The sequence below is a fragment of the Lacerta agilis genome, chromosome 10 (assembly GCF_009819535.1).
Source record: "Lacerta agilis isolate rLacAgi1 chromosome 10, rLacAgi1.pri, whole genome shotgun sequence".
Taxonomy (NCBI): domain Eukaryota; kingdom Metazoa; phylum Chordata; class Lepidosauria; order Squamata; family Lacertidae; genus Lacerta; species Lacerta agilis.
Genome location: NC_046321.1, coordinates 18,882,930 through 18,907,717, shown reverse-complemented (window position 1 = coordinate 18,907,717; position 24,788 = coordinate 18,882,930). Strand labels below are relative to the sequence as shown.

Below are 24,788 nucleotides of genomic sequence, written 5' to 3'. Positions count from 1 at the left end.
GAGGTTGTTGATATTTTTTCCGGCAATCTTAATTCCGGTTGGGGATTCATCCAGTCCAGCCTTCTGCATGATGAATTCTGCATATAAGTTAAATAAGCAGGGAGACAATATACTGTAAGTCAATTTTGGCAAAAAGCAACTGATAAATTTAATTTGTAATAATAATAATAATAATAATAATAATAATAATAATATTGTCTTGAAACAAAATAAAAAATAATAAAAAATCCTTCCAGCAGCACCTTAGAGACCAACTAAGTTTGTTCTTGGTATGAGCTTTCGTGTGCATGCACACTTCTTCAGTTACACTGAAACAGAAGTCACCAGACCCTTATATATAGTGAGAGAGTGAGAAGGAGAAGAAGAGTTTGGATTTGATATCCCGCTTTATCACTACCCGAAGGAGTCTCAAAGCAGCTAACATTCTCCTTTCCCTTCCTCCCCAACAACAAACACTCTGTGAGGTGAGTGGGACTGAGAGACTTCAAAGAAGTGCAACTAGCCCAAGGTCACCCAGCAGCTGCATGTGGAGGAGCAGGGACGCGAACCCGGTTCACCAGATTACAAGTCAACCGCTCTTAACCACTACACCACACTGAGGAGGGGTATTACTCAGAAGGGTGGTGGGAATGGGTGATTGGCTGATAGGTGTGGAAAAAGTAAGCTCAATTGCAGTCGTTAACAGTCGTCAACAGGTTTTCCACACCTATCAGCCAATCACCCATTCCCACCACCCTTCTGAGTAATACCCCTCCCCACTCTCTCACTATATATAAGGGTCTGGTGACTTCTGTTTCAGTGTATCTGAAGAAGTGTGCATGCACACGAAAGCTCATACCAAGAACAAACTTAGTTGGTCTCTTAGGTGCTACTGGAAGGAATTATTTTTTTATTTTTTTTATTTTGTTTTGACTATGGCAGACCAACACGGCTACCTACCTGTAATTGTCTTGAAAGTTGGGGAATCTCTGATCCTCCAAAACGGTCCTAGCTAACAGTACCACCTAATTGAGGAATGTGAGAGTTTGCCCAGAAGCACCCAGATTTGCCTCATTATTTGAGGGACACACAGAATTGATGCACACCCACCTCCTAGAATCTGCACTATAACTGCAGAGAATTCATTCAGCTCCTCTGCAGTCTCCCTGCCCTATTTTAGCACACCTTTCACTCCCTTGTCATCTAGAGGTCCAGATGCCTCCCTGCTTCTGATTCATTGTTGGTCTTCATGCTTTTATTTAGTGCGGTTTGCACAGGGCAAAGGCGGCTTGTGAATATTTTTGAATAAAGCTGTTTACATTCAAAATACCTTTTCGCTTGCCTTAAGGTCAGCTTGTGCTCCTTCGGCCAGATTTTTGTGTTCCTCTTTTGTTTTCCTTTTTCGCTCTTCAAACAGCAAAGCTCCATCCTATCGCGCAACTCCATATGACAAATTGCTCTGGAGCCCCTCTTCGGTTTCAATTCTTTGCAGTGGAGTCAGAGGGTGCTGTTTGGAAAACAAGCAGAATATTCTGCGGCGTGCACAGCTCTAAGCCATGTGCTTTCCTGAATCACAGCCAGTGTAAATATCCTGCCACATAACCAAGTCATCAATGCTAGCAGTGAGTTCAAAAGATCAGAGGAAGAAATGTCTGCAGCAAATAATTTATATTCCCTGCTGTGTGTTTTGGGGATAATCTTCATCAGATGTACGTTTATGGCGTATCATCACCATCAGTTTTAGACATGTAGTGGGAGTCCCCACTGAATTTCACTTAAACCAGAAATGGGAAACATGGATGGCCTTAAAAGAGAATTAGACAAATTCATGGAGGATAAAGGATATCAGTGGTTACTAGTCATGATAGCTATGCCCTGTCTCCATGCTTTCAGGCAGAAATGTCTCTGAATACCAGTTGCTGGAAATCCCAGGAGGGCAAAGGGCAACAGTTTGGCAACTGTGAGAACAGAATGCTGGACTAGATGGGCCAGCACAATCTTCTCAGATACTGCTGAGCTACGACTCCCATCATTTCCAACTATTGACCATACTGGCAGGGCGCTGCTTGCCCATCCCTGACTTGAAGGTTGCTGTTCAGATGAAAAATCTTAGGGAAACTGAGACACTTAAACAGCAAAATATTTTGAGGGCAGTAGGAAAGAAACCTGTAGATCCTTGATGGTCACTAAGGACTCAGCTATACATCTGCAAATCCAACGTTTTAAGTGTGTTGTAAAGTGCAATATACAAATGTGACAGTAGATGGCGATGGATAGCTATGGCAAATACAATATATTATTCGAAACGTTTTTGTAAAAAAGCATTTTCACAGCGATTTTTATAGGTGTGTAGATTCCACCTAAGTTTTGCCCTAATGCCCAACTGTGAGACAGATTTGGAATTTCCTGCTTGGTTGTGAAACTTCCAAGGATTATTGAGACAAAGTGGGGGAACAATTTCAGTGACACTAGTGACGTATCTTAGGGATGCTCTGCACATCCTTAGCCTGGTTAGCATTCCATAAGGATAGAGTCAGGTGCCCTGGAGTGAAATGGCAATTGTTTAAATCAGCCTTCCCCAAATTGGTACCCTCCAAATGTTTTGGACTCCAAGTTATGGAATGATCTCCTTAGCATTACTTTGAGTACAATCCTATTCATTTGTTCAATTTCCATCCTCCCTATGTTTTATATATGCGGTAAGCTACCCAGAGTGACTGGGGAAACCCAGCCAAATGGGCAGAGTATTATTATTATTATTATTATTATTATTATTATTATTATTATTTCCATCAAGCATTGCTCAAGGTGGCCAACAGCTGCAAAATATAAAGCAAAAGCACTAGATAATTACCAAAAGCTGGAAGAGGAAAGCATACCTAAAACCAACAAAAACATCCAATAAACAGAATAAACAGCAATTTATTTACAATATCCACAAACGATCAGCTTCAAGCTGGTGGGAAGCTGCCAGTCAGAGCAAACAATAGTGGACTAGATGGACATATAACCTGATTCAGTAGAAGGCGGTCCTGCCAGTTTATTAAACATCCATTGCATTTGGCCCCTTGACTGCATTCTCTTACACTGGGGGAAATGGGGCAACCCATGATTTTCACACGCTTTTATTTCATGCATGCCAATCATAGCTTTGGGTCGCAGCAGCTGCCAATTCCGATTGCTTCTACTTCTACAGGCACTTGAGAAATGGCCTCTGTTCTTTAATACAGCCATATCCCTAAACTAAGGAATTATAATGGACCCTGTGCTGGAGAGCTTAACCAGAGTTTGAATCAGAGTTACATAATGGATAAGTACCAAAACAAAGTTACAGATGGAAGATTGTAGTACTTTTCCAAGAGCTGCTATGTGCATGTCTAAAGCTGCAGCCACTGGAGCAGCCTGGCCTGGTTTTTCATCTACACAAGCAATGCTGCTAGTTTCTTCTGTCTGGACCAGGATAGAGGTGGTGGTGATGTTGGGAGAGATGGACTCCCCCTAGCAAGTGGATCGCACACCAGAATCTCTCCTTCCTACACAGCTGCATCAACGCAGACTGAAGGAGCACCTCTCCCTATACAATCCTGGTTGGTTTGGGGAGTTCTTTCAGCAATGCTGGCATAGCAGGAGATGTGACTCAATGGAGGGTCTTCTCAGCAATAGCAGCCAGTTATCAAATACCCTCCCCACTGCACTTAGGTTGTATATATATTTTTGGCAACCAAATGAAGACTGTCTTCTTCCACCTGGTCTTCTGAGTGGACAGTTCCAAGCCCAAGAGATACTTGGCTATGTACTGAGTTATATACTGAATAGATGGAGATGTTCAAGTTTATTGGGTTTGGCATTGCTGTGACCCACCCTGAGGCCCAAGTGATGAGGGGCAGGATTTAAATCACCTAAATAAACAAACAAACAATAAAACCCGTGAACAATTTGCCTGCAACAGATCTTCAGTCCTTCTTCCCTCCACAGCACCAACAGCCCTGAATAATTTGCCTGGTAAATAACTCCCCTAAACATGCCGAGTAAGTAGATAGGAATGCCTTGTAGCAATAAATTAGAGGATGCGTCTCTCAGTTGGTTGTGCAATGTCTATTTATTGCCCTTGCATTTGGACCTGCAGTTTCTGTTTCTTTTAAACACTGCATAATTTGGATTGGTGGATTATTCTACTGATCGCTGTGTAAACTAACTTACAACCATCCACAGCGGTACCTTGGTAGTTGAACAGATTGGCTCCCAAACAAATTGGCTCCCGAACGCCGCAAACCCAGAAGTGAGTGTTCCAGTTTGCGGACGTTTTTCGGAAGCCAAATGTCCGGTGCAGCTTCCGATTGAGTGCAGGAAGCTCCTGCAGCCAATCAGAAACCGCACCTTGGTTTTTGAACCATTTCTGGAGTCAAACGGACTCCCAGAATGGATTAAATTCGAGAACCAATGTACCACTGTATAGCGAAAAGCGTTCTATAAATATTGGAAATCAACCCATCAATAAACCATGTCTAGGTTCCACTGATAGCCTTTTCCTCCATGAGGTTGCCTAAGCCATCACCGTACCTTGTGAGAGATAATGCCATTGCTTCACTACAGGCCAAGTGACTTTCCCTTGCTCCTTCTTTTCTTCCTTTCAGGAAGCGTCGTGTGGCTATGTGCTGATCGTGACGGCAGTGTACTGGGTTTCGGAGGCAGTGCCACTTGGGGCAGCAGCCCTTGTTCCTGCTTTCCTCTATCCACTGTTTGGAGTCATGAAATCCAGCGAGGTCAGACTTTACGTGTACTTTCCTTATCCGTGCTACTGGGGCCTGAGTCACCTGTGCATGCAGGCCCTTCAAAGAGTTGCAGGGCGGACACAAAGAAGATGGAGAAGCTGTGCACTCTGTTGGGCAGGGATAGAACCAGTGGGCAGAAATGGCAAGGAATCAGATTTTGCCTAAACATTAGGAGCAACCCCCTAATGGTCTGAGTTATCTGACAGTGGAACAGATTGCCTCAGGAGGAAGAGAGAGGGCTGTCTGCTGCAGGTATTTAAATATTGGCCAGGGGGGTAGGAATACCGAAGCTGTATCCTGTATTGCAGATCTTTCACTGAGCACGGGAGCTGGGCTAATTGATCTCTTTAACGCTGTGATTCTATTATGTCGGATCATTCTGTGACTTTGTATTTGAAGGTTGGGGCCAACTGCATTACTTTCTCCCTAGTACCGGAGAGCAACGGACATGCACATTTCGCTTTTCAGCACATAACACCTGCTTTTACGACTCAGGAATGTGCACTGCAAAATTCATGCTCCTTGACTAATCTGTATTTTTGGACAGAGCAAAGAACACTTCATTCATTATTTACATCGTTTTTATGCTTCCCATTAACAACAAGTTCTCGGAGTTGAGTTTCCTTTAAAAAATATGTGCAGATGCAACATGAAAATCGAGCACCTTAGTTTAAAAGGTTCCTCACAGACACTTTCATGTTCTTTTCTCTCTCTTCTTGGCTTAAGTTGTGTCTGCATCATAAAGTTTCTCTCCAACCTCCACCCCAAACCCCTGGTTAGCACATGCAACCATTGTTTTAATAAGCGTATTCTTGAATGGAAAGAAAAGAATCCATGTCAACCAGCAGCACAAAAGCCTTTATTATATTCCACTTTATCCCTTTCATACTTCTTTGCAGCGTGGCAGATACAAAGACTAATGTTCTTACAAGCACAAGGCTCTGTGCAATAGGCAGCAGGTTTCTCCAGCTTGAATGGGGAGAAAACCTTCGTCATGCTTTCCAGTTTACCAAAGGGACTTGGCCCTGATTTTCCGGAACTGCCTTGTGCTGATGCTACTGAGGCTGCATCCACACCATTCCTTCAGAGCACATTTAAAGCATATGGCTCCCCCCCCCCGAATCTTGGGAACTGTAGTTTGACAAGGGTGCTGGGAACTGGAACTCTGTGAGGGGTAAACGATAGGTCCCAGCATTCTTGGGGGGGGGGTGCAATGTACTTTACATGTGTGGTGTGTATGTAGCCTCAGTTTTTTTGGGGGGGGAAGCTGCCAACCCATTGTAAGCATTCATATTTGGTAGCCAGTTCATGCATTGCCAACAATGGCCTGGGAGTCCCTGGGGGCATGGGTGGCTCTGCAGATTTGCTTATTGGATTTATGGATGACTTTCCATAAGTCCTAAAGCAGTTTCCAAGAATGTAATACAGTAATGAAAAGGCATATTAAAAATATATATATTTGCTGGCACCGATATGATGACAACGTTGGCACTGGGTAGGCCTTCCCGTAGAGAAAATTCCATAAATAGGGAGCTACCAAACGGCCCTTTGAGGTGACTCACAGAGAAGGACCTCAGATGATGATTTCAGGGTTTGGGCAGGTTTATATGGAGAAAGGTAGCATTTTATATATTGGGGTTGGAAGCTTATTAAGACTCTAAAGGTCCTCTTTGGGGACTGTTTCTTGAGGATTTCTTTAAAATAAATAAATCAGAAATTGTTGCAGAAATGTGGAGAGTTGGTTTTAAGACTGGAAGAATGAGAAATCGAAAGGTACCCAAACCAGCAGATTACTCCAGCTCTAGACAGAAGTCTAATTCTGCTGTGGTTTATGAATCAGGCTGAACGGGGGGCGTAGGTGACAGGGGGGAAATAAAAATGAATTAAAGTCTCTAGGCATGGGAGGGGAAAAGCTTTTTCTAGCTGTTTCTACACCTGCTCCTAGGATGTTTCTCTGCCAGCAGTCAGCTCTCCCTAGAGGTTTATCAACCCTCACCTCGTCTCTTCTGCAGGTGGCTGCTGAATACATCAAGAACACCACCTTGCTCCTCATGGGCGTAATTTGTGTGGCAGCCTCTGTTGAGAAATGGAATCTGCACAAACGGATCGCCTTGCGCATGGTGATGATGGCCGGAGCGAAACCAGGCATGTGAGTGAACCTGCCTTTTCACAGCATGGAGGGAGAGAGGGAGAGCGTCATTTGCCCTCCAGTGGCAGGTGGAGTCACTTCGCCTTCTGCTCCTTCAGGCTGCTGCTCAGCAGGTGAAGCCGACTCCTGACCCATGACAGAAAGAGGGAGAGGGAGGGAGAGCAGTTGAAAAGAAAGACACAGCACTGTCATTGAAACGTCAAGTAGTGCTTATTAGCCAGCGAGAGCAATGCTTCAGGAGCCCAGTGGGCTGACAGCATGCAAGGCGCACACTTAATAAATAAGTCACTAAGTTTCCAGATACATCACTAGGACAAGTGTGGAGTCTGCTTCAACAGGATGAAAATATTCTTCCCTTCCTCTTCCTGCCAACTTCTTCTCTTTTTGGTCTGTCATCTCATTGCTTTCTTGAGTCTGTTTTAATTTCTGCTCTCAGTTCATTTAGATTTCTGGCCCTCAGGACTCTTTCCAGGCCACGCTCCCCTTGAACTGTGTGATAATGTCCCTTGCTTCCCTGGATGGAGAGACAAGTGTATTTGTGTGATGTGTGTGTCAGACCTCCGACTTCTGCATGGCTCGAGTGTAGCCTACTGTGCAAAGGAAAGAGCCACAGCTGTTGCTGCAGCCACTTTTATCTCTGGCCCCTCCCACCCCGAAGGATGACCCACAAGGGAGGGCAACCCTTAACTTGGACAGGGCTACCCACCCTGGCCTCCTTCCTCTTCAACACCTCTTTAAGTTGTGCAGGGCAAGTTCAAAAGTGCATGAATTCACTCAGAGCTTCTGGAAATCCTTACCCCACCCCCACCCCCATTTCAATCAATCAATCAATTTATTTATTGCATTAGCCCTATGGCCATAGCACATAGTAAAAGACCAGGCAGTAGCCTGACACGATTATGCAGAGAATACAACAGATACAGGTAAAACAACTGGAAGTAAAATCGTACAGGTTAAAACAAATAAAATAAAAAAGCATTAGCGGGCGTGACGACAGTGTCCATATTGGGAATATACATAAGACTAAGGCTAAGGGAAGTTGGCCAAAAAGGTGGTCCTGAGTTTCAGGGCCTGTAATATGTAGATGGCCACTCCACGTGAAACCAAGGGGTTGGCATCCACCGGTAGATATTTCATGCGGTCCCCCATTTCATTCTAAGCCACATGCAACTAAGCTATGCTTTCTTACATGAATCTGCAGTTTCCCCCCAAAGGGCTTTTCTTTCCCGTTCTCTAGGCTGCTCCTTTGCTTCATGTGCTGCACAACTGTCTTGTCCATGTGGCTTTCCAACACGTCCACCACAGCCATGGTGATGCCCATTGTAGAAGCAGTGCTGCAGGAGTTAGTGAATGCCGAGGAAGACCGCGAGATGAATGGTACCGCTGGCAACACCATCCTGGAAGAACGGGAGACTATAGGTACATGATAGTGACTTTATTTACTTACTTACTTACTTACTTATTTGCATTTGGAAATCTGTAAGAAATCAGTGTGTGGTTGGTCTAAAAAAAACAAGCAATATATTATGAAAACGGGGGGGAAATGCAACCGAGGGGAGGGCCATCGCATCTGTTTTCCATTCAGGAAGCTCAGTGCTCTGATTCTCCAGGTAGGGCTGAGGGACAACCTTGACTGAACCCCTGGATGGCCTCTGCCAATCAATGTGGGCGATACTCAGGTGGACCAATGGTCCGACTCGGTATAAGGCAGCTTCCTGTGTTCCTGTGCAAAACTAATGAAACAGCAGTATAGAAGCAAACAGAACAGAAATTCAGAGGGACTCAAGACTTGTAAAACTGGATCCAAACTGGGAAAGCCCAGGCAAAAAGTCAAGTCTTTATATGATGTCTGGAGCTGTTCCACATATGCCAGAGGGAAGGACATTTCACAGTGCAGGGACAACAGCAGGAAATGCTCATTTTGGGGTCACCACTCTATGATATAGAGTATAATTTCCCTAGATGAACTAAGTGATCTTGCAGGCCTATATAAGGGTAGGCAGTCTTTGAAATAACTTAACACTCTCTTGTTCATTTGATTTTTTGTAGTAACTCAATTATATTTATCTTATTTAAATGCATTTTTAAGTGTGTAGGGAAGGGTTGAAGGCTAAGTCCAATCCTAGCGTACAAATATTCTGAAATGCATATAGGAGAAACAGGCGCCACCACTCCACCCCTTTTTCTCCTGTTCCAGGTCTCGGCGAAAAGCGCGGGCAAACGTCCCTGGAGCTCTTTTTCATCAACGAGGAGTAAGAATGAAGCCCGTCCAGCTCTAATGGACATTTGAACCCTTTCAGGTCACAATGAGATAAAATATAAAAGCAGGACCAGCAAATGGCATGATCACTAAGATTTATTTTATTTTAAGGGTTTTTAGATGTTTAAGGGAATATACTGTATAATGGGATATATAACATAAAGCAGACACAATCAGGAATGGTTCATGATGGTGGTGGCTGGAATTTTGTGTGCAGGGTGGCATTTCATTTGTTACATATATTTAGGCACCAGGCGAAAACATTCCCCTTTTCCCCAGCCTTTGGCTAATTAGCCTTTGGCTAATTAAACAAACTATGGCCTTTCAAACTGGGGTGGGGGTAGGGTGGGGTATTGTTTTTGTTTGTTACTACCTTATGATTGATTGATTGATTGATTGATTGATTGTAAACCACCCTATGATGCTTGGATGAAGGGTGGTGTAGACATTTAAACAACAGTAATAATAATAATAATAATAATAATAATAATAATAATAATAATAATAATAATTTCAAGTGGAAATTAAGGCTGTGTACACACTATACTTTTAAAGTACATTCAAAGCACACAGCCCATGCCCCAAACAATAATTCTGGGCCCTGTAATTCACCCCTCACAAAGTTACAATTCCCAGCAACCCTTAACAAACCTCAGACTTCTTTGAGGGAGGGAAATGTGCTTCCAATGTGCTTTGAAGGTATAGTGTGGATGCAGCCAAGTAATTTGCTTTTTTTCACATCATATGCTTATTTTAGAGCTTTTGTAGTCTGCCCATTGCCAGAAGGTCCCAGGGTGGTGAATGCATACATATGAATGCATATGAATGCATACAGATGGGAGGTTGAAATCCTGAGAGATGCACAGAAGCTAAGGACTAGAGGTGTCATCCAGGCTCACTAGTTCCCCTTCCCATGGGCCTTTTCCTGATTCCAAAAGCCAACTCTCCCGTTCTCTTTAAAGATGACTTACCAATCAGTGTACGGAACACCGAAAGCCCAGGAGAAGAATGAAGAAATGAAACCGGTCCTCCTTTCTCCCTTTCTCTTGCCCATGGAAGCTCCTCCGTCACCATACTGGTTCTTGCAGCAGGCTAAGAACCAGAGCTAGGCAAACAGAAGCAAAGCTATGGCACCTCTTGTATTTCAACCTGTGACTTTCCTGTAAGATAAAGAGGTGATGCTATGGACATATCTTTGACCTACCAATCTAGGAAAGTTCATATAAAGCTATGGTCTTCTTCAAAGAACCCTGGGAACTATGGTAAAAGGGTATATTATGATGTATATACATAATATATATTCTAAGTGGTGGGGAAAGTGGTGCAGGGCAACTCCTTCCCGCCATGTCCAGCAACACTGGAAGCCCCACTCCACTTGAAGCAACTGATTTCCCATTCGAGCATTCTACCTTCTCGGAACTGGGACAACATTTGGATGAAAAGAAAAGCCACACTGTTCTTACAGTGGAGATCTGGCTTGAACCAAGTCTCTACTCTGCCAGGAAACTCCTTTGGACCAATCACTGTCAGCCTAGCCTTCCTTACTGGGTAGTTGTGAGCATAGAATTGGATGACCCCGTCTAGAATGCCATATTTCATTTGCATGGTATGCAATTGTACAGCGGCAAATCAACATTAATTATCCTCTCTTTTTTTGCAGTGCTACAACTGCTGACTTCAGCTCTCTGATGCATTCCAAGGTATATTTTCGTAGGCTGAATCCACTCTGTAAAATAAGAAGTCGATTATACAGAAAGCAACACAGGATAGCATGGTTTTCTTCCCTTTAATGTGTCTGGAGGAGCACAACATTCTATGCTTAGAGGAATGCTGCGCTTCTGTTCTGCTTACAGAGGTCTGATGTGGCTGCATGCACAGTGTAGCGTGAATCAGGGGGAGACCAGAGGTCAATGGTCGAACCCACTTGCTTGGCATTCAAAAGCTTCCAGGTGCAGTTGCCATCATCTCCAGGCAGGGCTGCAAAAGACCCCTGCCCGAAGCCCTGAAAGGTCACTGCCAATCAGTATAGAGAAAAAAATACCAAGCAAGATGGGCCGAGAGGGATGGTGAAGAAGATATTTGTTTGCCTTTTAGGGAGAAATGACTTGATTCGAGAACAAAACTGACATATCTGGCCTCCCATAAGGATCAGTGACCTGACTTGGTCTAATACAATTTCTTTGGTGCCTTGATATCTTCCCCAGGTTGTGCTGCAGTTTTACTTTAGGCCGGGGGGCATCAACTGATTAATGGGGTGTTGCTACCATTGTGGAGATGGAATGTATTGGTGGTTTCCAATTCCCATGTTCACATACAAAGCTTGATCTCTTAGTGCTTAATGACTTAACAGATGAATATACATATTACCCCCCCATTGAAATTTATCGTGTTTGAGGTTATGTAAATGCTCTCATAAGCAAGCCACAAAGCTTGAGAGAGAAAACCAGTTACACAATGTTTTTATTGGGCCGGCTGACATTGCATTCACTTGGGAGTAACGCCTTTCATATGCCCCCGTCCTTTGGGTTAAGCAGTGTGCATTAACGTGTGGGTAGATTGATTTACCCTTGGTCAGGGAACTGAATCCGATTCCTCCTGAAGCCTCTGATCCTAATGCACAAGGAATGTGTTAACAGTCCTTTTAATCTACTAACCAAACCATCCACGTGGTGATGACCCATGTTAACAAATCGAGGCATTTTTTCTCACAGGCAATGATTGCTATTTGGAGATGTGGGCGGGCAGGGGAACCTCTTGTTGTGAGTAACCAGGTGTTTAAGTTACAGGTGGGTAGCCGTGTTGGTCTGCCATAGTCAAAACAAAATCGAAAATTCAATGAAAATTCAAGCTCATACCAGGAACAAACTCAGTTGGTCTCTAAGGTGCTACTAGAAAGAATTTCAGGTGTTTAAGGTTTCAGATGATCAAGTGACCAACTTTTAATTACAATACTTAACATTGGGTATTAGGTGACTACATAAGCAGCGGTTCTGTGAGGGGGCTGGCAAAAGCCGGTTTCCCAAAGAATTGTACTAGCAAACACTTGAAGGTGGCTTAATCCTGTCCCTATTAGCACTCCACTTCTAGATCCCTTGGTGCTTAGAAGTAGAGATGCCTGCTTAGGTTATAATTTATACCCACATGTAGAATTTGAATACAAAATGTAAACATATCTCCTGAAGCATGGGGAAGGAAGCAGCTTTTGAAGAGCAGCCAGTTTCTTTGTACCTTTTCTATTTTGGGCAAAAGTGGAGACAGGATGTGCTGATGTTGACTGTCTCATGCCCTGTCCACAACTGAGAAGAAATGCCCCCTTCAGACGCAAAGGGAGAGTCACATGTCTTGCCGTCCCATGCATTCCATAAACTTATTGGGCTCACACAATCCCACCTCCTCTCATGCACTTTGATTCACCCATTGACTTCCTGGTCAATGTAGCTGCATGGTGTGCATTAAGAATAACATTTTATTTGCTCCTAATTGTTTGGTAAGTGTTGTCTTGACATGAAAAGACCTACTCTACAATCAAAACTTATTTTTACTGGATCAGGCAGCAGCTTTGATAGTGTTTCTGTAATTGCACGGAATATTTCCGATAACATGAAATATCCACAGAGGAATTTCAAAGTGGCTTCCATCCAACTGGTGTCCTGGAATGGCACTGAAAGGGTTGTTTTCTAATGAAGGGGGATTTCTCTTCCTATATGCAGAACATGAACGGCGTACACATGATTGCCAACACAATTGGAACGGTGAGCTCCAAAACCAATGGGCAGCATCTGCCTCAGGTAAGAACATTCTCCACTATTGAGAGAGACAATGAATAACCCCAGGTTCATTTATCACCATTGCTTGGAAAAAGCAGAACATTTGATGACAGGGACTGTTTGTGTTTGTGGCCTACTTGCTCTGTTCCTGCCACTGCAGCTATGCAGTTTGAAAGCTGTCCCCAGGGGTCCAGGATAAGAACATCCAGTTTAGCATGGGAGCTGTCCAGCGCAGAGCCCCAAGGAGCACAGCAAGGCAGATGTTGTTTCAGCGATGCTTCTGCTGTGCCTGGGTAGCTTAATCTGTATTGTGGCCCTACCTTACCTGACCTATCTTCAGAGTCCTGATCCAGGACATGTGTTTTTAGAGCCCTGCTTCCTCCTCATACATAAGACTCGGGAATGTTTGAGATGCTGCCAGAGAAGCACTGTGTTCTCCAGCTCTTTTCCTTCACTTGGACACACTTTCACCTCTGTACCTCAGAGTGATCCTGCAGGGCACAAAGCAGGGTGATGAAACCAGTGAGGGCAACTTGTTTCTTCCAACCCTATTATTTATTAAAATGGTTAGTCACTTTATCTTGCCCGAGGCAACCCAAAGTGACTTCTAAACAAGCAAACAGACAAGAAACCCCCCACATAAATACATTAAAACCCAGGGGGAAAAGAAATACATCAAAAACATCACACCCAGCATCTGACAGTATCCTCAAGCAGGGCACTGCCCTGGGCGATGCTCTTGGAAGGGCTCTTGGTGCCTACTGACTCCCTTTGACCCTGGCAAGTACTAAGCTCCTTGTCCAAAGTTTCATTCATTTCTGGTCTGATCCCACCAGGAATGTGGTGAGATATGCCACTACTTTTCATATTCATAATACTCCTACATTTTAATATTAAACAGTCTATCATAAAGTGATATTTCCCTCAGTGTGTAGGGCTGGATCCTGACTTGACAAAGTGCCCTGTTGCAGGGTTCTCCTGTGTTGATAACCCCACCCTTCTTTGACCTATGTCGTGGCCGCAACAGTGTTCCTAATTAGTCATCAGCACCAGATGATGTGTCTCTCATATACTGTAGTGTCACTCTTGAGCATTGCGGAGAACTAAAATGGCAGCTGGAAGACTCGGTCACCCAGTGTTGATCTGACTAAAATATTTTAAAGGAGACCCATTACAATGTCAGCCCCTGCTGAAGTGTTGAGGCTCATGTGGCGCTAGGCTTGGCTCACGTCCCATTTGAGAGATGAATGTTAGATTGAGAGAGTGAGAGAGCAATTTGCCCAAGACCATTCCAGACATGATTAATTTGAGGCGAAAAGTCTGCCAACTATTGCCCTGGACTTCTCACGTGACTTGAGGATTATGAACTCCCAACAAAACCTGTCTGAACTGAATCTTTCCCGCAAGGCTGCGTGTGGCTCAGCAGCCTGATTACTGTTGAGCCTTTATTTCTGTCACTGACGAAGCAGTTTTCAGGGAACTGGAGAGGACGCCTGTTCTGAATCTTTCTAGTTCTTAGAGGAAAAAAAGCTGTCTGCAGAACACAGGCATGCTGGTACACAGAAAGCATATTTCTAGCAATTTTTTGTAATATGTGTTCTGTTGGCCTTCCTCAGCCCAGTATCTTTCAGCCATTTTGGACTACGACTTCCCAGCCAGCATGGTAGGAAGGCTATACTAGGCAATCTGGTTGGGTTGCCTCAAGCGTACAGCTTGCTACCTATCCATTTTGAGGAAGCCTGATAGGACACTTGGGTCAGCTATCTGCCCAGTGACTAGCAATGACTCTACTGAATTATCTATTGCAGATATTAATATTGCACAGCTTGAAGGCATAGGCTCAGCATCATACAAAATATGAAATAATTCCAACAGACCTAGAAGTAGAGGTCTGTCTCTCTCCACAGCCTGTATTCCAGTCTGCATCCTGCCTTAGGCTATGCAGCTGTTTTCCTGGAGAGTTTCGTTTACACCCTTACTCTCAGAGCCTGGGAAGAAATAACTTCAGCCACCACCCTTCCAAGATGGCGAATTTGTAATTCAATATCTCTACTGTGATCTAAAGTTAAAACTCCATGTCAGAGCTACGTGAGGACAATAACAGTTAATTATCAACCCATCAAGGAAACTCAGAGAGCCCTTTCTGTTCTTAACTTAGCTTCAATGGAAACTTCCAGTTAAACCCTTTAACCAATACTCATAGCCATTCCCATTTCAGTGTGAATTAAACCATTTATGCTTAACAATACCCCCCCTGTGACTTTCTGCAGTGCTGGTTGATGTGGATTGCCCTGCATTTTGCTTTCAATTTAAAAATGTACACCCTGCTTTTCACGGTGTAGGTCTCAAAGCAGCTTACAACACCAAGAGTTACCACATACAAACATGTGTTAAATGATGTGGTTTCTTGACAGGCTCAGATCCTTGTTCTGCCACCTCAGCCTCAAAGTTTAGACCTAAGCAGTAAGCCTCGGTACCCAACCAAGCACGATCAGATGGTCTGCAAGTGCCTCTCGTTGAGCATCTCCTACGCGGCAACCATTGGGGGACTCACAACCATCATAGGCACCTCCACAAACCTCATCTTCCTGGAGTATTTCAACAAGTGAGTAATGCATGTGCCGTGCACATTTAGCAAGACCAGTGTAAGGACGTGGCCAGCTGGTGTGGTTACAAGCCATGGAGATGGTTCCTATTGTGTCTGACCCTTATGACAGCCCTGAAAGGAAAGGAAAGACAGTCTCCCGTATAACAGATGGTGAGCAAAGACTGAGAAATAGTGACCTGCTTCAGGCTCCTCAAGAGTGAGTGAGTTTTCGCCGAAGTACGCATTTGAACCTGCTGACTTTGTCACCGCTTTTTTAACCGTACCCTAGATGGAACAGGCTTCTTTTTTTCATTTCTATTTACGCTCTTCTCTAGTTCTTTATCACTACAGGCTCTTGAATTGAAGGGGAGGTGGAGGCAAGGAGGGGGAAGATCCTTTTGTTTCTGGGACGGCTCCATCTGTTCTAGTGATTTGTTCCCCCTGCAAAGTAATAATCTTCCAAGTGCAACATCATTATGCTTTTTAATGTAGCAAATTATGTTAACAATAGATGGGAAATTAATGAAGCCAAAGGCATGCCTAAACTACTTCAAAAGAAAAACGATCTGATTTTATGAATATTTTCATGCAAATTTACTGTTTAACGATTAGCAAGAGGGGGGGGGGGAAAGAGAGGAGGAGGGAATAAAATGCCTGAGAGGAGAAAACAGAATTTAAGGGCGGTGCTCTGAATTCCCCCCGCCCCCTCAAAATCTCTTATATGAGTTCTCCACAATGGAACCCATTGTGTTTCCTCAGCCAAGCAAAGAGTCAAAACTTGCTATCTCTCAGGTTACCCTGAAGGCCATTTCACAGATCCAAGGCTGAAACTCGGTGGTATGGCCCATGCTTGGCATGCAAAAGGAGCCAGGTTCAATCCAGGTAGGACTGGGAAAGATTTATGGAGAGTCAGAGTCACCAATACGGAGCGAAATTAACCAGTGTTCTGACTTGTCTATTGTAGAACTATATGCCAAGAGAGTTCTGCATAGCAACTTCTTTATCCTCCTGATATTGGCAGGTGAAGACTTTTCATGGAATAATAGAATTGTAGAGTTGGAAGGGACCCTGAGGATCATCTAGTCCAACTCCCTGCAGTGCAGCTGTCCCATATGGGGTTCAAACTTGCAACCTTGGTGCTATTAGCACCATGCTCTAACCAACTGAGCTATACTAATCTTTTTGGGGGGCCGTTCATATTTGCAGCATACAAGGTGAACTTGAAAAGGGGAAAGCATCATATAGGTCCTTGATGCTGCCTGAAAAAAGGATCCTACGAAGTGGCTGCGAGAGACCTGTTTTTTATTTCCTTACAGCCATTATCCCAATGCTGAAGTGGTGAATTTTGGAACCTGGTTCTTACTCAGCTTACCCATCTCCCTCATCATGCTGGTGCTGACCTGGTTTTGGATGCATTGGCTTTTCCTTGGATGCAAGTAAGTGGGGTCTGCAAGATCTTTGCAAGAGCTCAGCGCAGCTCAGCAGTAGAGCATATGTTCTGCATGCAGAAGCTCACAGAAACGTCCAACATTTTGCATCATTGGATGTCCAATACTTTTGTTATGGGAAGACATCTAATGGAGCTGAATGTTGGGAGATTCATGCATACTTAAACCATGGAACTCACTCCCACAGGAGGCCGTAATAGCCACTGTCGTAGTCCTGTGCTGCCAGCCACAGCAGAGCTCAGTGGAGGGAGAAGCCAGACAACCAGCTGAGTCTCAGGGGGGAACTTGCCTGGATGCAGAGTCTGTATATGAGGTTCAGTCCAGTCCCAAGGACAGGAGTATCTCAGTTCATGTAGTCAGATGGTCTAGGGGTCAAGAAAGCTGAGGGTCCAAGGTCACAAGAAGCAAGAAGCAGCAAGGTTTGGTCAGGAATGAAAAATGTTGTTTCCAGCAACTGACTGTGGCTGGAAACCCTGCTTAAGAAAGCTGGAGCCATTTGGTTCTCATCAGGAGCAAGAAGGCTGATCAGTAGCAGGTGGAGTCACTTTGCCTTCTGCTCCTTCAGGCTGCTGCTCAGCAGGTGAAGCCGACTCCTGGCCCATGACAGCCAGTAACTTAGCTTGCTTTAAAAGAGGATTAGATGAATTCATGGAGGAGAGAGCTATTGATGGCTACTAGCCATGATGGAGGCTAAGCTCTGGTCCCACTGTCAGAGGCAGTATGCCTCTAAATACCAGTTGCTTGGAATCACAGAAGGGAAGCATGCTGTTGTTCCCAGGTCCTGCTTGTGGGCTTTCCACGGGCACCATGTGCTTGCAAAAGTGCAGCTTTGTTCTGGTTGACTGTTCATGCATCCTTACTCCTCAGATGAAAGATTGGATGGCATCTAAGGTAGGACCCTGTCTGCTTTGGCACCCACTCTTTGGAATTCTTTGCCAAGGGATATCTGCCTAGCAACTTCCATGTCCTCATGTTGCTGCCAGGTGAAGATTTCCCATAGAACCATAGAATTGTAGAGTTGGAAGGGACCACGAGGGTCCTCTAGTCCAAACCCTGCAATTCAGGAATCTTTTGCCCAATGTGAGGCTCATGACCCTGAGTTTGTTAATCAATTATATTTGGGGTTTTTATTTTTAATTTTTTTAAAAAAACCAGAGCCTTCTGTTCTTCAAGTCACATTGAGAACCATGCTAAATAAAGAAGTCATTTTCATGCTAGTACATGAATAGCTGTAAGATGTTAAAAACCTCTGGTTGCCACTGGCTTTTTCTGGCATTAAATATGGATCTGTTCCATGTGCTTTACCATTCAGTCCCATAAGTTGTCTGTTCCCTAGCAAAAGAAAAGAAAAGAGGGGGGCTATAGTAAATCAGAAATAATTTATAATCCCATGACAAGTCCTAACATGATCCACAGTTCTTTCACAAAGAGCATTTGCATTCCACATTACAGTTCCAAATATTCACTCTAACAAGGGTTGTTTTTTTAAAAAATCCGTAAGGGAATTAAAGCGTTAGCAACCTATTATGAAACATTAGTGGATTCTGAGGCTCATTAATCTCTGACTCCTGCTTACTGCAGTTCATTCAGGAATATATTCCTCTGGAAGCCTGATGCTGCAATAGTCCAAGAAGAGGTAATATGTGAAGACACCAAAGACTATTCTTTCTGACATAGACAGTGGGTCAAATGTGTAGGACAAAGCAAGGGAGAAGATGGGGACAAGAAGGTCCTCTGTGGAACAGAGTTTGTTTGAGCAGAAGCTTGGTTCTTATTGTGACAGTGTTGGGGTTTGGTGAGATGCCCCTGTGACATCCTGGCATTGCCAGCATCGACCCAGTGTGGCTGTGGGCACTGTCATTTATGAGTTACATCATGCACAGACCTGGGATGGGGAAGAAATTCAATTCAGTTCACATTTGAATGTGAATCGACCTAATCCATAGTCATCCTTAAAAATTTGCCCTTCTCTGAATATTGCAATAAAGTTCTCCGGTCAGGTAAACACGTACAAAAATGCATATGCTGGGTAAACTGGGCATAAAAAATGGTACATGTGTACAAACATGCATTATATTAAGGGGAATTGCTTGCAAAAATGTATCTAGGAGAACAAATGCATACAACTTTTCATGAGAACTTTTAGAAAAAGAATTTGCAAACTGATGGGGAGAACTAAATTTAAGGCTAGGAAAATGAGAAGCTGAATGAAACCAGAATTGACAGATTCGCTCATTCCTACCTCAGATTGACATTGATAACAACAAGAGGCTTTGGAATTGCCATGATGATACACAGGGCAGAACAAGAGGTGGGGCCAGACCCCTTTGAAGAGGAAAGGGAAACTGAAGGGCAGGAGGCAAGAGAGAGTGAGTGCAGCACAAGAAGAAGTCAGGCTAGACAGGTTAGGAGAAAGAAGGATGGGACGTCCTGCTCAATTCACCTGGCGCCCAGAGATCAGGCAAAGAAACCTGGACCTTGCATTGCAATGGGAAGAATTGAAGATGATGAGCCCCAGTTGACTAGGTTACTCACCCTGCTGAGAACCACATAATTAAACTACAGCTTTTGCACCTATAAGTGATATGTAATGGCCACCAACTTGTGTGTTGTTTTTTAAAGGATTAGACAAATTCATGTAGGATAAGGCTATTGGAGTCTACTAGACATGATGGCTAGGTTCTGCTTCCATTGTTGGAGGCAGTAGGCCTCTGGGTACCATTTCCTGGGAGTCACAGGTGAAGAGAGTGCTGTTGTGCTGGCTTGCTTCCTGCTTGCACATTAGGGTATCTGGTGGATCACTGTGAGAACAGGATGCTGAACTAGACTGGCCGTTAGTCTGATCCAGCAGCTTCTTTTTATGTTCCTGTGTCCTTGTCCCCAGGTACTTTGTGTAACTGGATGTCAGCACTTGGTTCCACAAAATTAGCCAACTTTGTGGGAGGCCGCATCAAGGGCAACTTTTCCTTGGTTCCAGCTGCTCTTTGCAGCATGGAGGAGCAGGGGTGGTGGTGGAATCCTGCTTGGAGAAGTGCAAAGAGGTACAAAAACAAAGAAGCACCAGAGGAGGAAGTTACCCTGTAAAGAGGGTCGCTCCCATGAAGCCTCAAAAACTACTAGCCAAGACTTGATTCTCTGGTGCTGTTGATTCAGGGAAATGAATATATATTTTCTGGCTGTGATGACAGACTCACTGACTGAGGATGAGTGAGTCAGAGGCTGGGAGATAGAAAGTCTTGGCTCTCCCAAAGGATGCCTTGTTTCCCAATGAGTTGTGCGCTCAGACAGAAAGACACGTGAAGCTGTGTCATCCCAAGTTGTCGCTCAGTGGTAGCCAACATGGTTTCCTCCAGATGGTTGGACTGCAACTCCCATCATCTCTGACCAATGACTATGCTGGCTGAGGCTAATGACAGTTGGAGTCTGACAGTTTCTGGGAAGGACCGTGTTGGCTATCCCTGCTCTAGCCCTTTGTTGTTTGCTCTGACCAGCAGTGGCTCTTGGGGGTCTCCAGTAGAAGTCCTTCTCATTGTCTGCTCCCTTGAGATTTTCTGCATGCAAAACATGTGCCCTGCTACTGATCTGCCCCTTTCCTGAGGAGGCTAAAGCGCAAGAACAGGTTTCTCGTGAATGGAAAAGCATTGTTGATTCCGCGAGTCACCTGACTGATTGCTGAGTCAGTGGAGTTTGGAGAAGAACAGCGGCTTATGTTTGAAGTTCTGCCTTTTAGCCAGCTCCATCAGCAGTATTCAAGAACATCAGCCAGCTGGCTTGATGTACTTTCTTCCGATAAGCTGCTGCTGCTACTGCTGTGGTAGAGTCTTGTTGCTAGAGTCCTGATCTGAGTGCTGTGGGGCTTACTGTGATATGCTCTTTGCTGAGGTGCAGATTGCACCAGCTTTTCATGCTGTGTTCAGAACCATTTCTTGCAAAACACAAGTGGTAGAGATGTAGGGACCAGCTCATTTTAGCTCAGAGGTGAGCAATCTCTGGCCCTCCAGATGATATTGGATGACAACTGCCTTCGGTGCTGACTATCTGCTGCTGTGTCTGGGGCTGGTGGGAGCTGGACTCCAAGAACATCTGAAAAGCCATCCCTGTTTCAGTATGCTTTTCGTTAAGATGCTGGGCTGGGTATTTTATTCACTTAAATCAGGCTTCCTCAAACTCGGACCTCCAGATGTTTTTGGCCTACAACTCCCATGGTCCCTAGCTAGCAGGACCAGTGGTTAGGGATGGTGAGAATTGTAGTCTCAAAACATCTGGAGTGCCGAGGTTGAGGAAGCCTGACTTAAATTATTGGTAGCCAACACGATGCCTGTCAGATGTTGTTGAACTACAACTCCCATCATCCTTTGGTTGCTAGTCATGCAAATACATGTAATATAAGGGGCTGGACTGGTGATGCTGGACCACAATCTCATTATTCCTAACCTTTGGCCAGACTGGCTGGGGCAATGGGAGCTGGGAGTCCAAAAACATTTGAAAGGCACCACATTTACTACCTCTGGTTTAAATAGTTATCTCTGTTTTAATTTTTTAAAATCAGTTTTATTATGCTGGTCTACACACTTCTGTTTTGGATTTGTAATTGTTAAAATATGATTTTAGGTGTATTTTATGTTTTTCATCATGTGTGAGAAATACATCAGGAGGGCTTGCCCTGAAATATTGGGAATGAGCAAAGAAACAAATTAATTTTTGCTAGCAGCAAAAAACCCCTGCCTGATTTTGTGCAGATGAGCTACAGAAGTGTTGCCATCCATGCTTCACTTTGGGGGTGTGATAGTCTTTGTGTAAATGTACACTGTATATTGCACACTGCTCTGCAAATCCCATTTATTTCTGTGGGATATCTGCAGGAGATTTTCTTACAGTTTACTTACAGTTACAGTTTTTCCTTACATGCCCATGATCCCTGGCCTTTGCGCATATTGGCTAAGGCTGATGGGAGTTGTAGTCCAGCAACATCTGGAGGGCCATAGGTTCCCCACATTTCAGTGGAAACTATGCAGAAGGATCTACTCCTGTTTATTTTCACTATCCCCCCAAAATGGTAAAGTTTGGGTGGGTTTGGGAGAGGGATTGCAATTGCCTCATCTGTATCCCGTATATGAATTTCAAGTTGAGTAATGAAAATAAAGAATATTTGGTGCAAACCAAGCTTCAGTTATGCAACTCTAATTGCTTTCTGTTTCCATGCCTCATGTTATTTTCAGTTTTAAAGAGACATGTTCACTGAGCAAGAAGAAGAAGACCAGACGGGAAGAGATGTCTGAGAAGAGAATCCAAGAAGAATATGAGAAACTGGGAAATATTAGGTAAAAGCGTAGAGTCATAGCTTTGGAAGGGACATTAAATGTCACCAAGTTCAACCCCTGCTTGATGCAGGATACAGTCAGCCTCCTGTCCAGTTTCTGCTTAAATACCTACAAGCAAAGGAAAGATCCACCACCTTCTGAGTCAGTCTGTCAAACAGCTCCTATCATTAGGAAGCTTCTCTTGAGCTTCAGCCAAAATCTGTTTCCCTTCCATTTCCACCCAAGGGAAAGGGCTGTAGCTCGGTGGTAGAGCACCTGCTTTGCATGCAGAAGGTCCCAGGTTCAATCCCCGGCATCTCTAGGCAGGACTGAGCATTTTCCTTGTTTGGAACCTTGGAAACCCATTGACCAGTAGCGTAGACAATACTGCATCCGATGGACCAATGCGTTCAATGACTAGGTATAAGGAAGCTGCCTATGTTACCTCTTGAGTCTGTTCAGTCTTCTAGTCTTTTAATTATTTGAAGAAAATGTATAGGTTTTGCTGCTCATGCATAGGCATGGGAAGATTTGATTCAATTTGCAATCTAAAGGCAAAGTTACATAATTCATACTTTCTATAACCGGCATAGGCAAACACAGCCCTCCAGATGTTTTGAGACTACAACTCCCATCATCCCTGACCACTGGTCCTGTTAGCTAGGGATTATGGGAGTTGTAGTCCCCGAGTTTGCCTATGCCTGTTCTATAACATTACATGAAGCAAAACTCAGATGTTCTTTGAAATTCACACTTCTCTGAATTTTGCAGTACAGTTCTCCAGCCAAGCAAAGTTAGAGTGCACCTAGAAATACATATAATAAATGTTACTGAACATAACATACAAAAATGCATTATATTAGGGGAACCTGCTTTGCAGAAATGACCACACTAGAAAAGAATAGCTTGCAAATAGGTGCATATTAGAATAAATTCTGATGAATTTTCAGGCAGACTCTTTACTTTGAAAAAATCATTTAAAAATGTGGAGAATTTAAGATTGGAAAAATGAGAAACTGAGAGGATGGGGAAATTGCCCATCACTACTCATGCACAGCTGTCAACCGAGGAGCTGAGGGTTTTTGTTTTTTTTTTACTTTAAAAAGAGAGAGAGAGCTAACCGTTAATCAGAAAAACCTTTGTTTAATGGCCTCTCTAGTATTAAATGCTCCCCCTTGTCCCATTTCCTTTCTAGCTATCCAGAGTGGGTGACAGCGTTCTTTTTCATCTTGATGACTTTACTCTGGTTTACAAGGGAGCCTGGATTTGTCCCAGGCTGGTCGACCTTGTTTGGAAAGTAAGTTCCTACTTCATAGCAATAACTTTTCCGAGTGGAGTTGGGAGGGGCAGAGTGGGCGAGAAGGACCCGTGTGATATTTGGCACCATATTTAATACTGAAATGTCAGTGAGGCCTCCTGCGCCACATTTGACATCAGGCAAACACCCCCTACCACCGAGACCGTTCCATTGTAACTATCCAACCTCCCAAAATTTCGACACCTCTTGCGATAGTTTGACCCCTTTCCGTTTTAACAGTACAGTGAGCCAGTGTGGTGTAGTGGTTAAGAGCGGTAGACTCGTTATCTGGGGAACCGGGTTTGCGTCTCCACTCCCCCACATGCAGCTGCTGGGTGACCTTGGGCTAGTCACACTTCTCTGAAGTCTCTCAGCCCCACTCACCTCACAGAGTGTTTGTTGTGGGGGAGGAAGGGAAAGGAGAATGTTAGCTGCTTTGAGACTCCTTCGGGTAGTGAAAAGCGGGATATAAAATCCAAACTCTTCTTCTTCTTCTTCTATAAATTTTACAAGCACCCTCCATATCTCCTCAAAATCATTTCTCCTGCATATTCCCCATCTTACCTTAATGCATGCTTCCTCAACCTCAGCCTTCCAGATGTTTTGAGACTACAATTTCCATCATCCCTGACCATTGGTCCTGCTAGCTAGGGGTCATGGGAGTTGTAGGCCAAAAACATTTGGAGGGCTGAGGCTGAGGAAGCCTGCCTTAATGGCACATATTATTTTATCATTAATAGCTACATCCCACACCTCTTTATACCATTCTTCCATTTAAATTATGCTTGCCCCTTCCACTTCCTAGCCATAATAATGTGTGCAGCTGTCAATAAATTTGTGAGCAAGTCCTTTGGTCTGTGCTACACATAAGCCATTTATGGCGATAAATACGCTGCCACAGCTTACAAGAGTAGTTTGTGAAGCTCCAGCCCCAAATATCTGAAGAACCAGCTTCTTCCCTCCAGACCCTCTCAGGTTGTAAGATTTGAGACTTTCATTGCTGTTGTACCACATTCAGAGATTTGAGGGATGGCAATTTGGGAGAGGGTATCTTCTGCAGCTGCCCCAATTCTGTGGAATTCCCTCCCCACAGAGGTAGATTTGGCACCTTCATTTTGTAGTTTTCCTAGCATTTTGAAGACACATCTCTTTGTCATGGCCTTTGACACTTGAGATATATATATTAGGACCCGCCCTGGTGTTACTGTTCCTATAACATGTATAAAAGA

General features: G+C 44.1%; 1 protein-coding gene across 1 annotated transcript in view; it reads left to right on the top strand.

Moving 5' to 3' along the window:
- Positions 1-24,788, top strand: part of SLC13A4 (solute carrier family 13 member 4) — a 40,481-nt gene that overhangs the window by 8,358 nt on the left and 7,335 nt on the right. The window contains exons 2-11 of the mRNA XM_033162725.1: positions 4,614-4,742; positions 6,764-6,900; positions 8,138-8,319; positions 9,098-9,152; positions 10,821-10,860; positions 12,871-12,948; positions 15,342-15,532; positions 16,831-16,950; positions 22,182-22,283; positions 23,458-23,559. Coding sequence (XP_033018616.1) covers positions 4,614-4,742; positions 6,764-6,900; positions 8,138-8,319; positions 9,098-9,152; positions 10,821-10,860; positions 12,871-12,948; positions 15,342-15,532; positions 16,831-16,950; positions 22,182-22,283; positions 23,458-23,559 — 1,136 coding nt within the window. The remainder of the gene's footprint in view (positions 1-4,613; positions 4,743-6,763; positions 6,901-8,137; positions 8,320-9,097; positions 9,153-10,820; positions 10,861-12,870; positions 12,949-15,341; positions 15,533-16,830; positions 16,951-22,181; positions 22,284-23,457; positions 23,560-24,788) is intronic.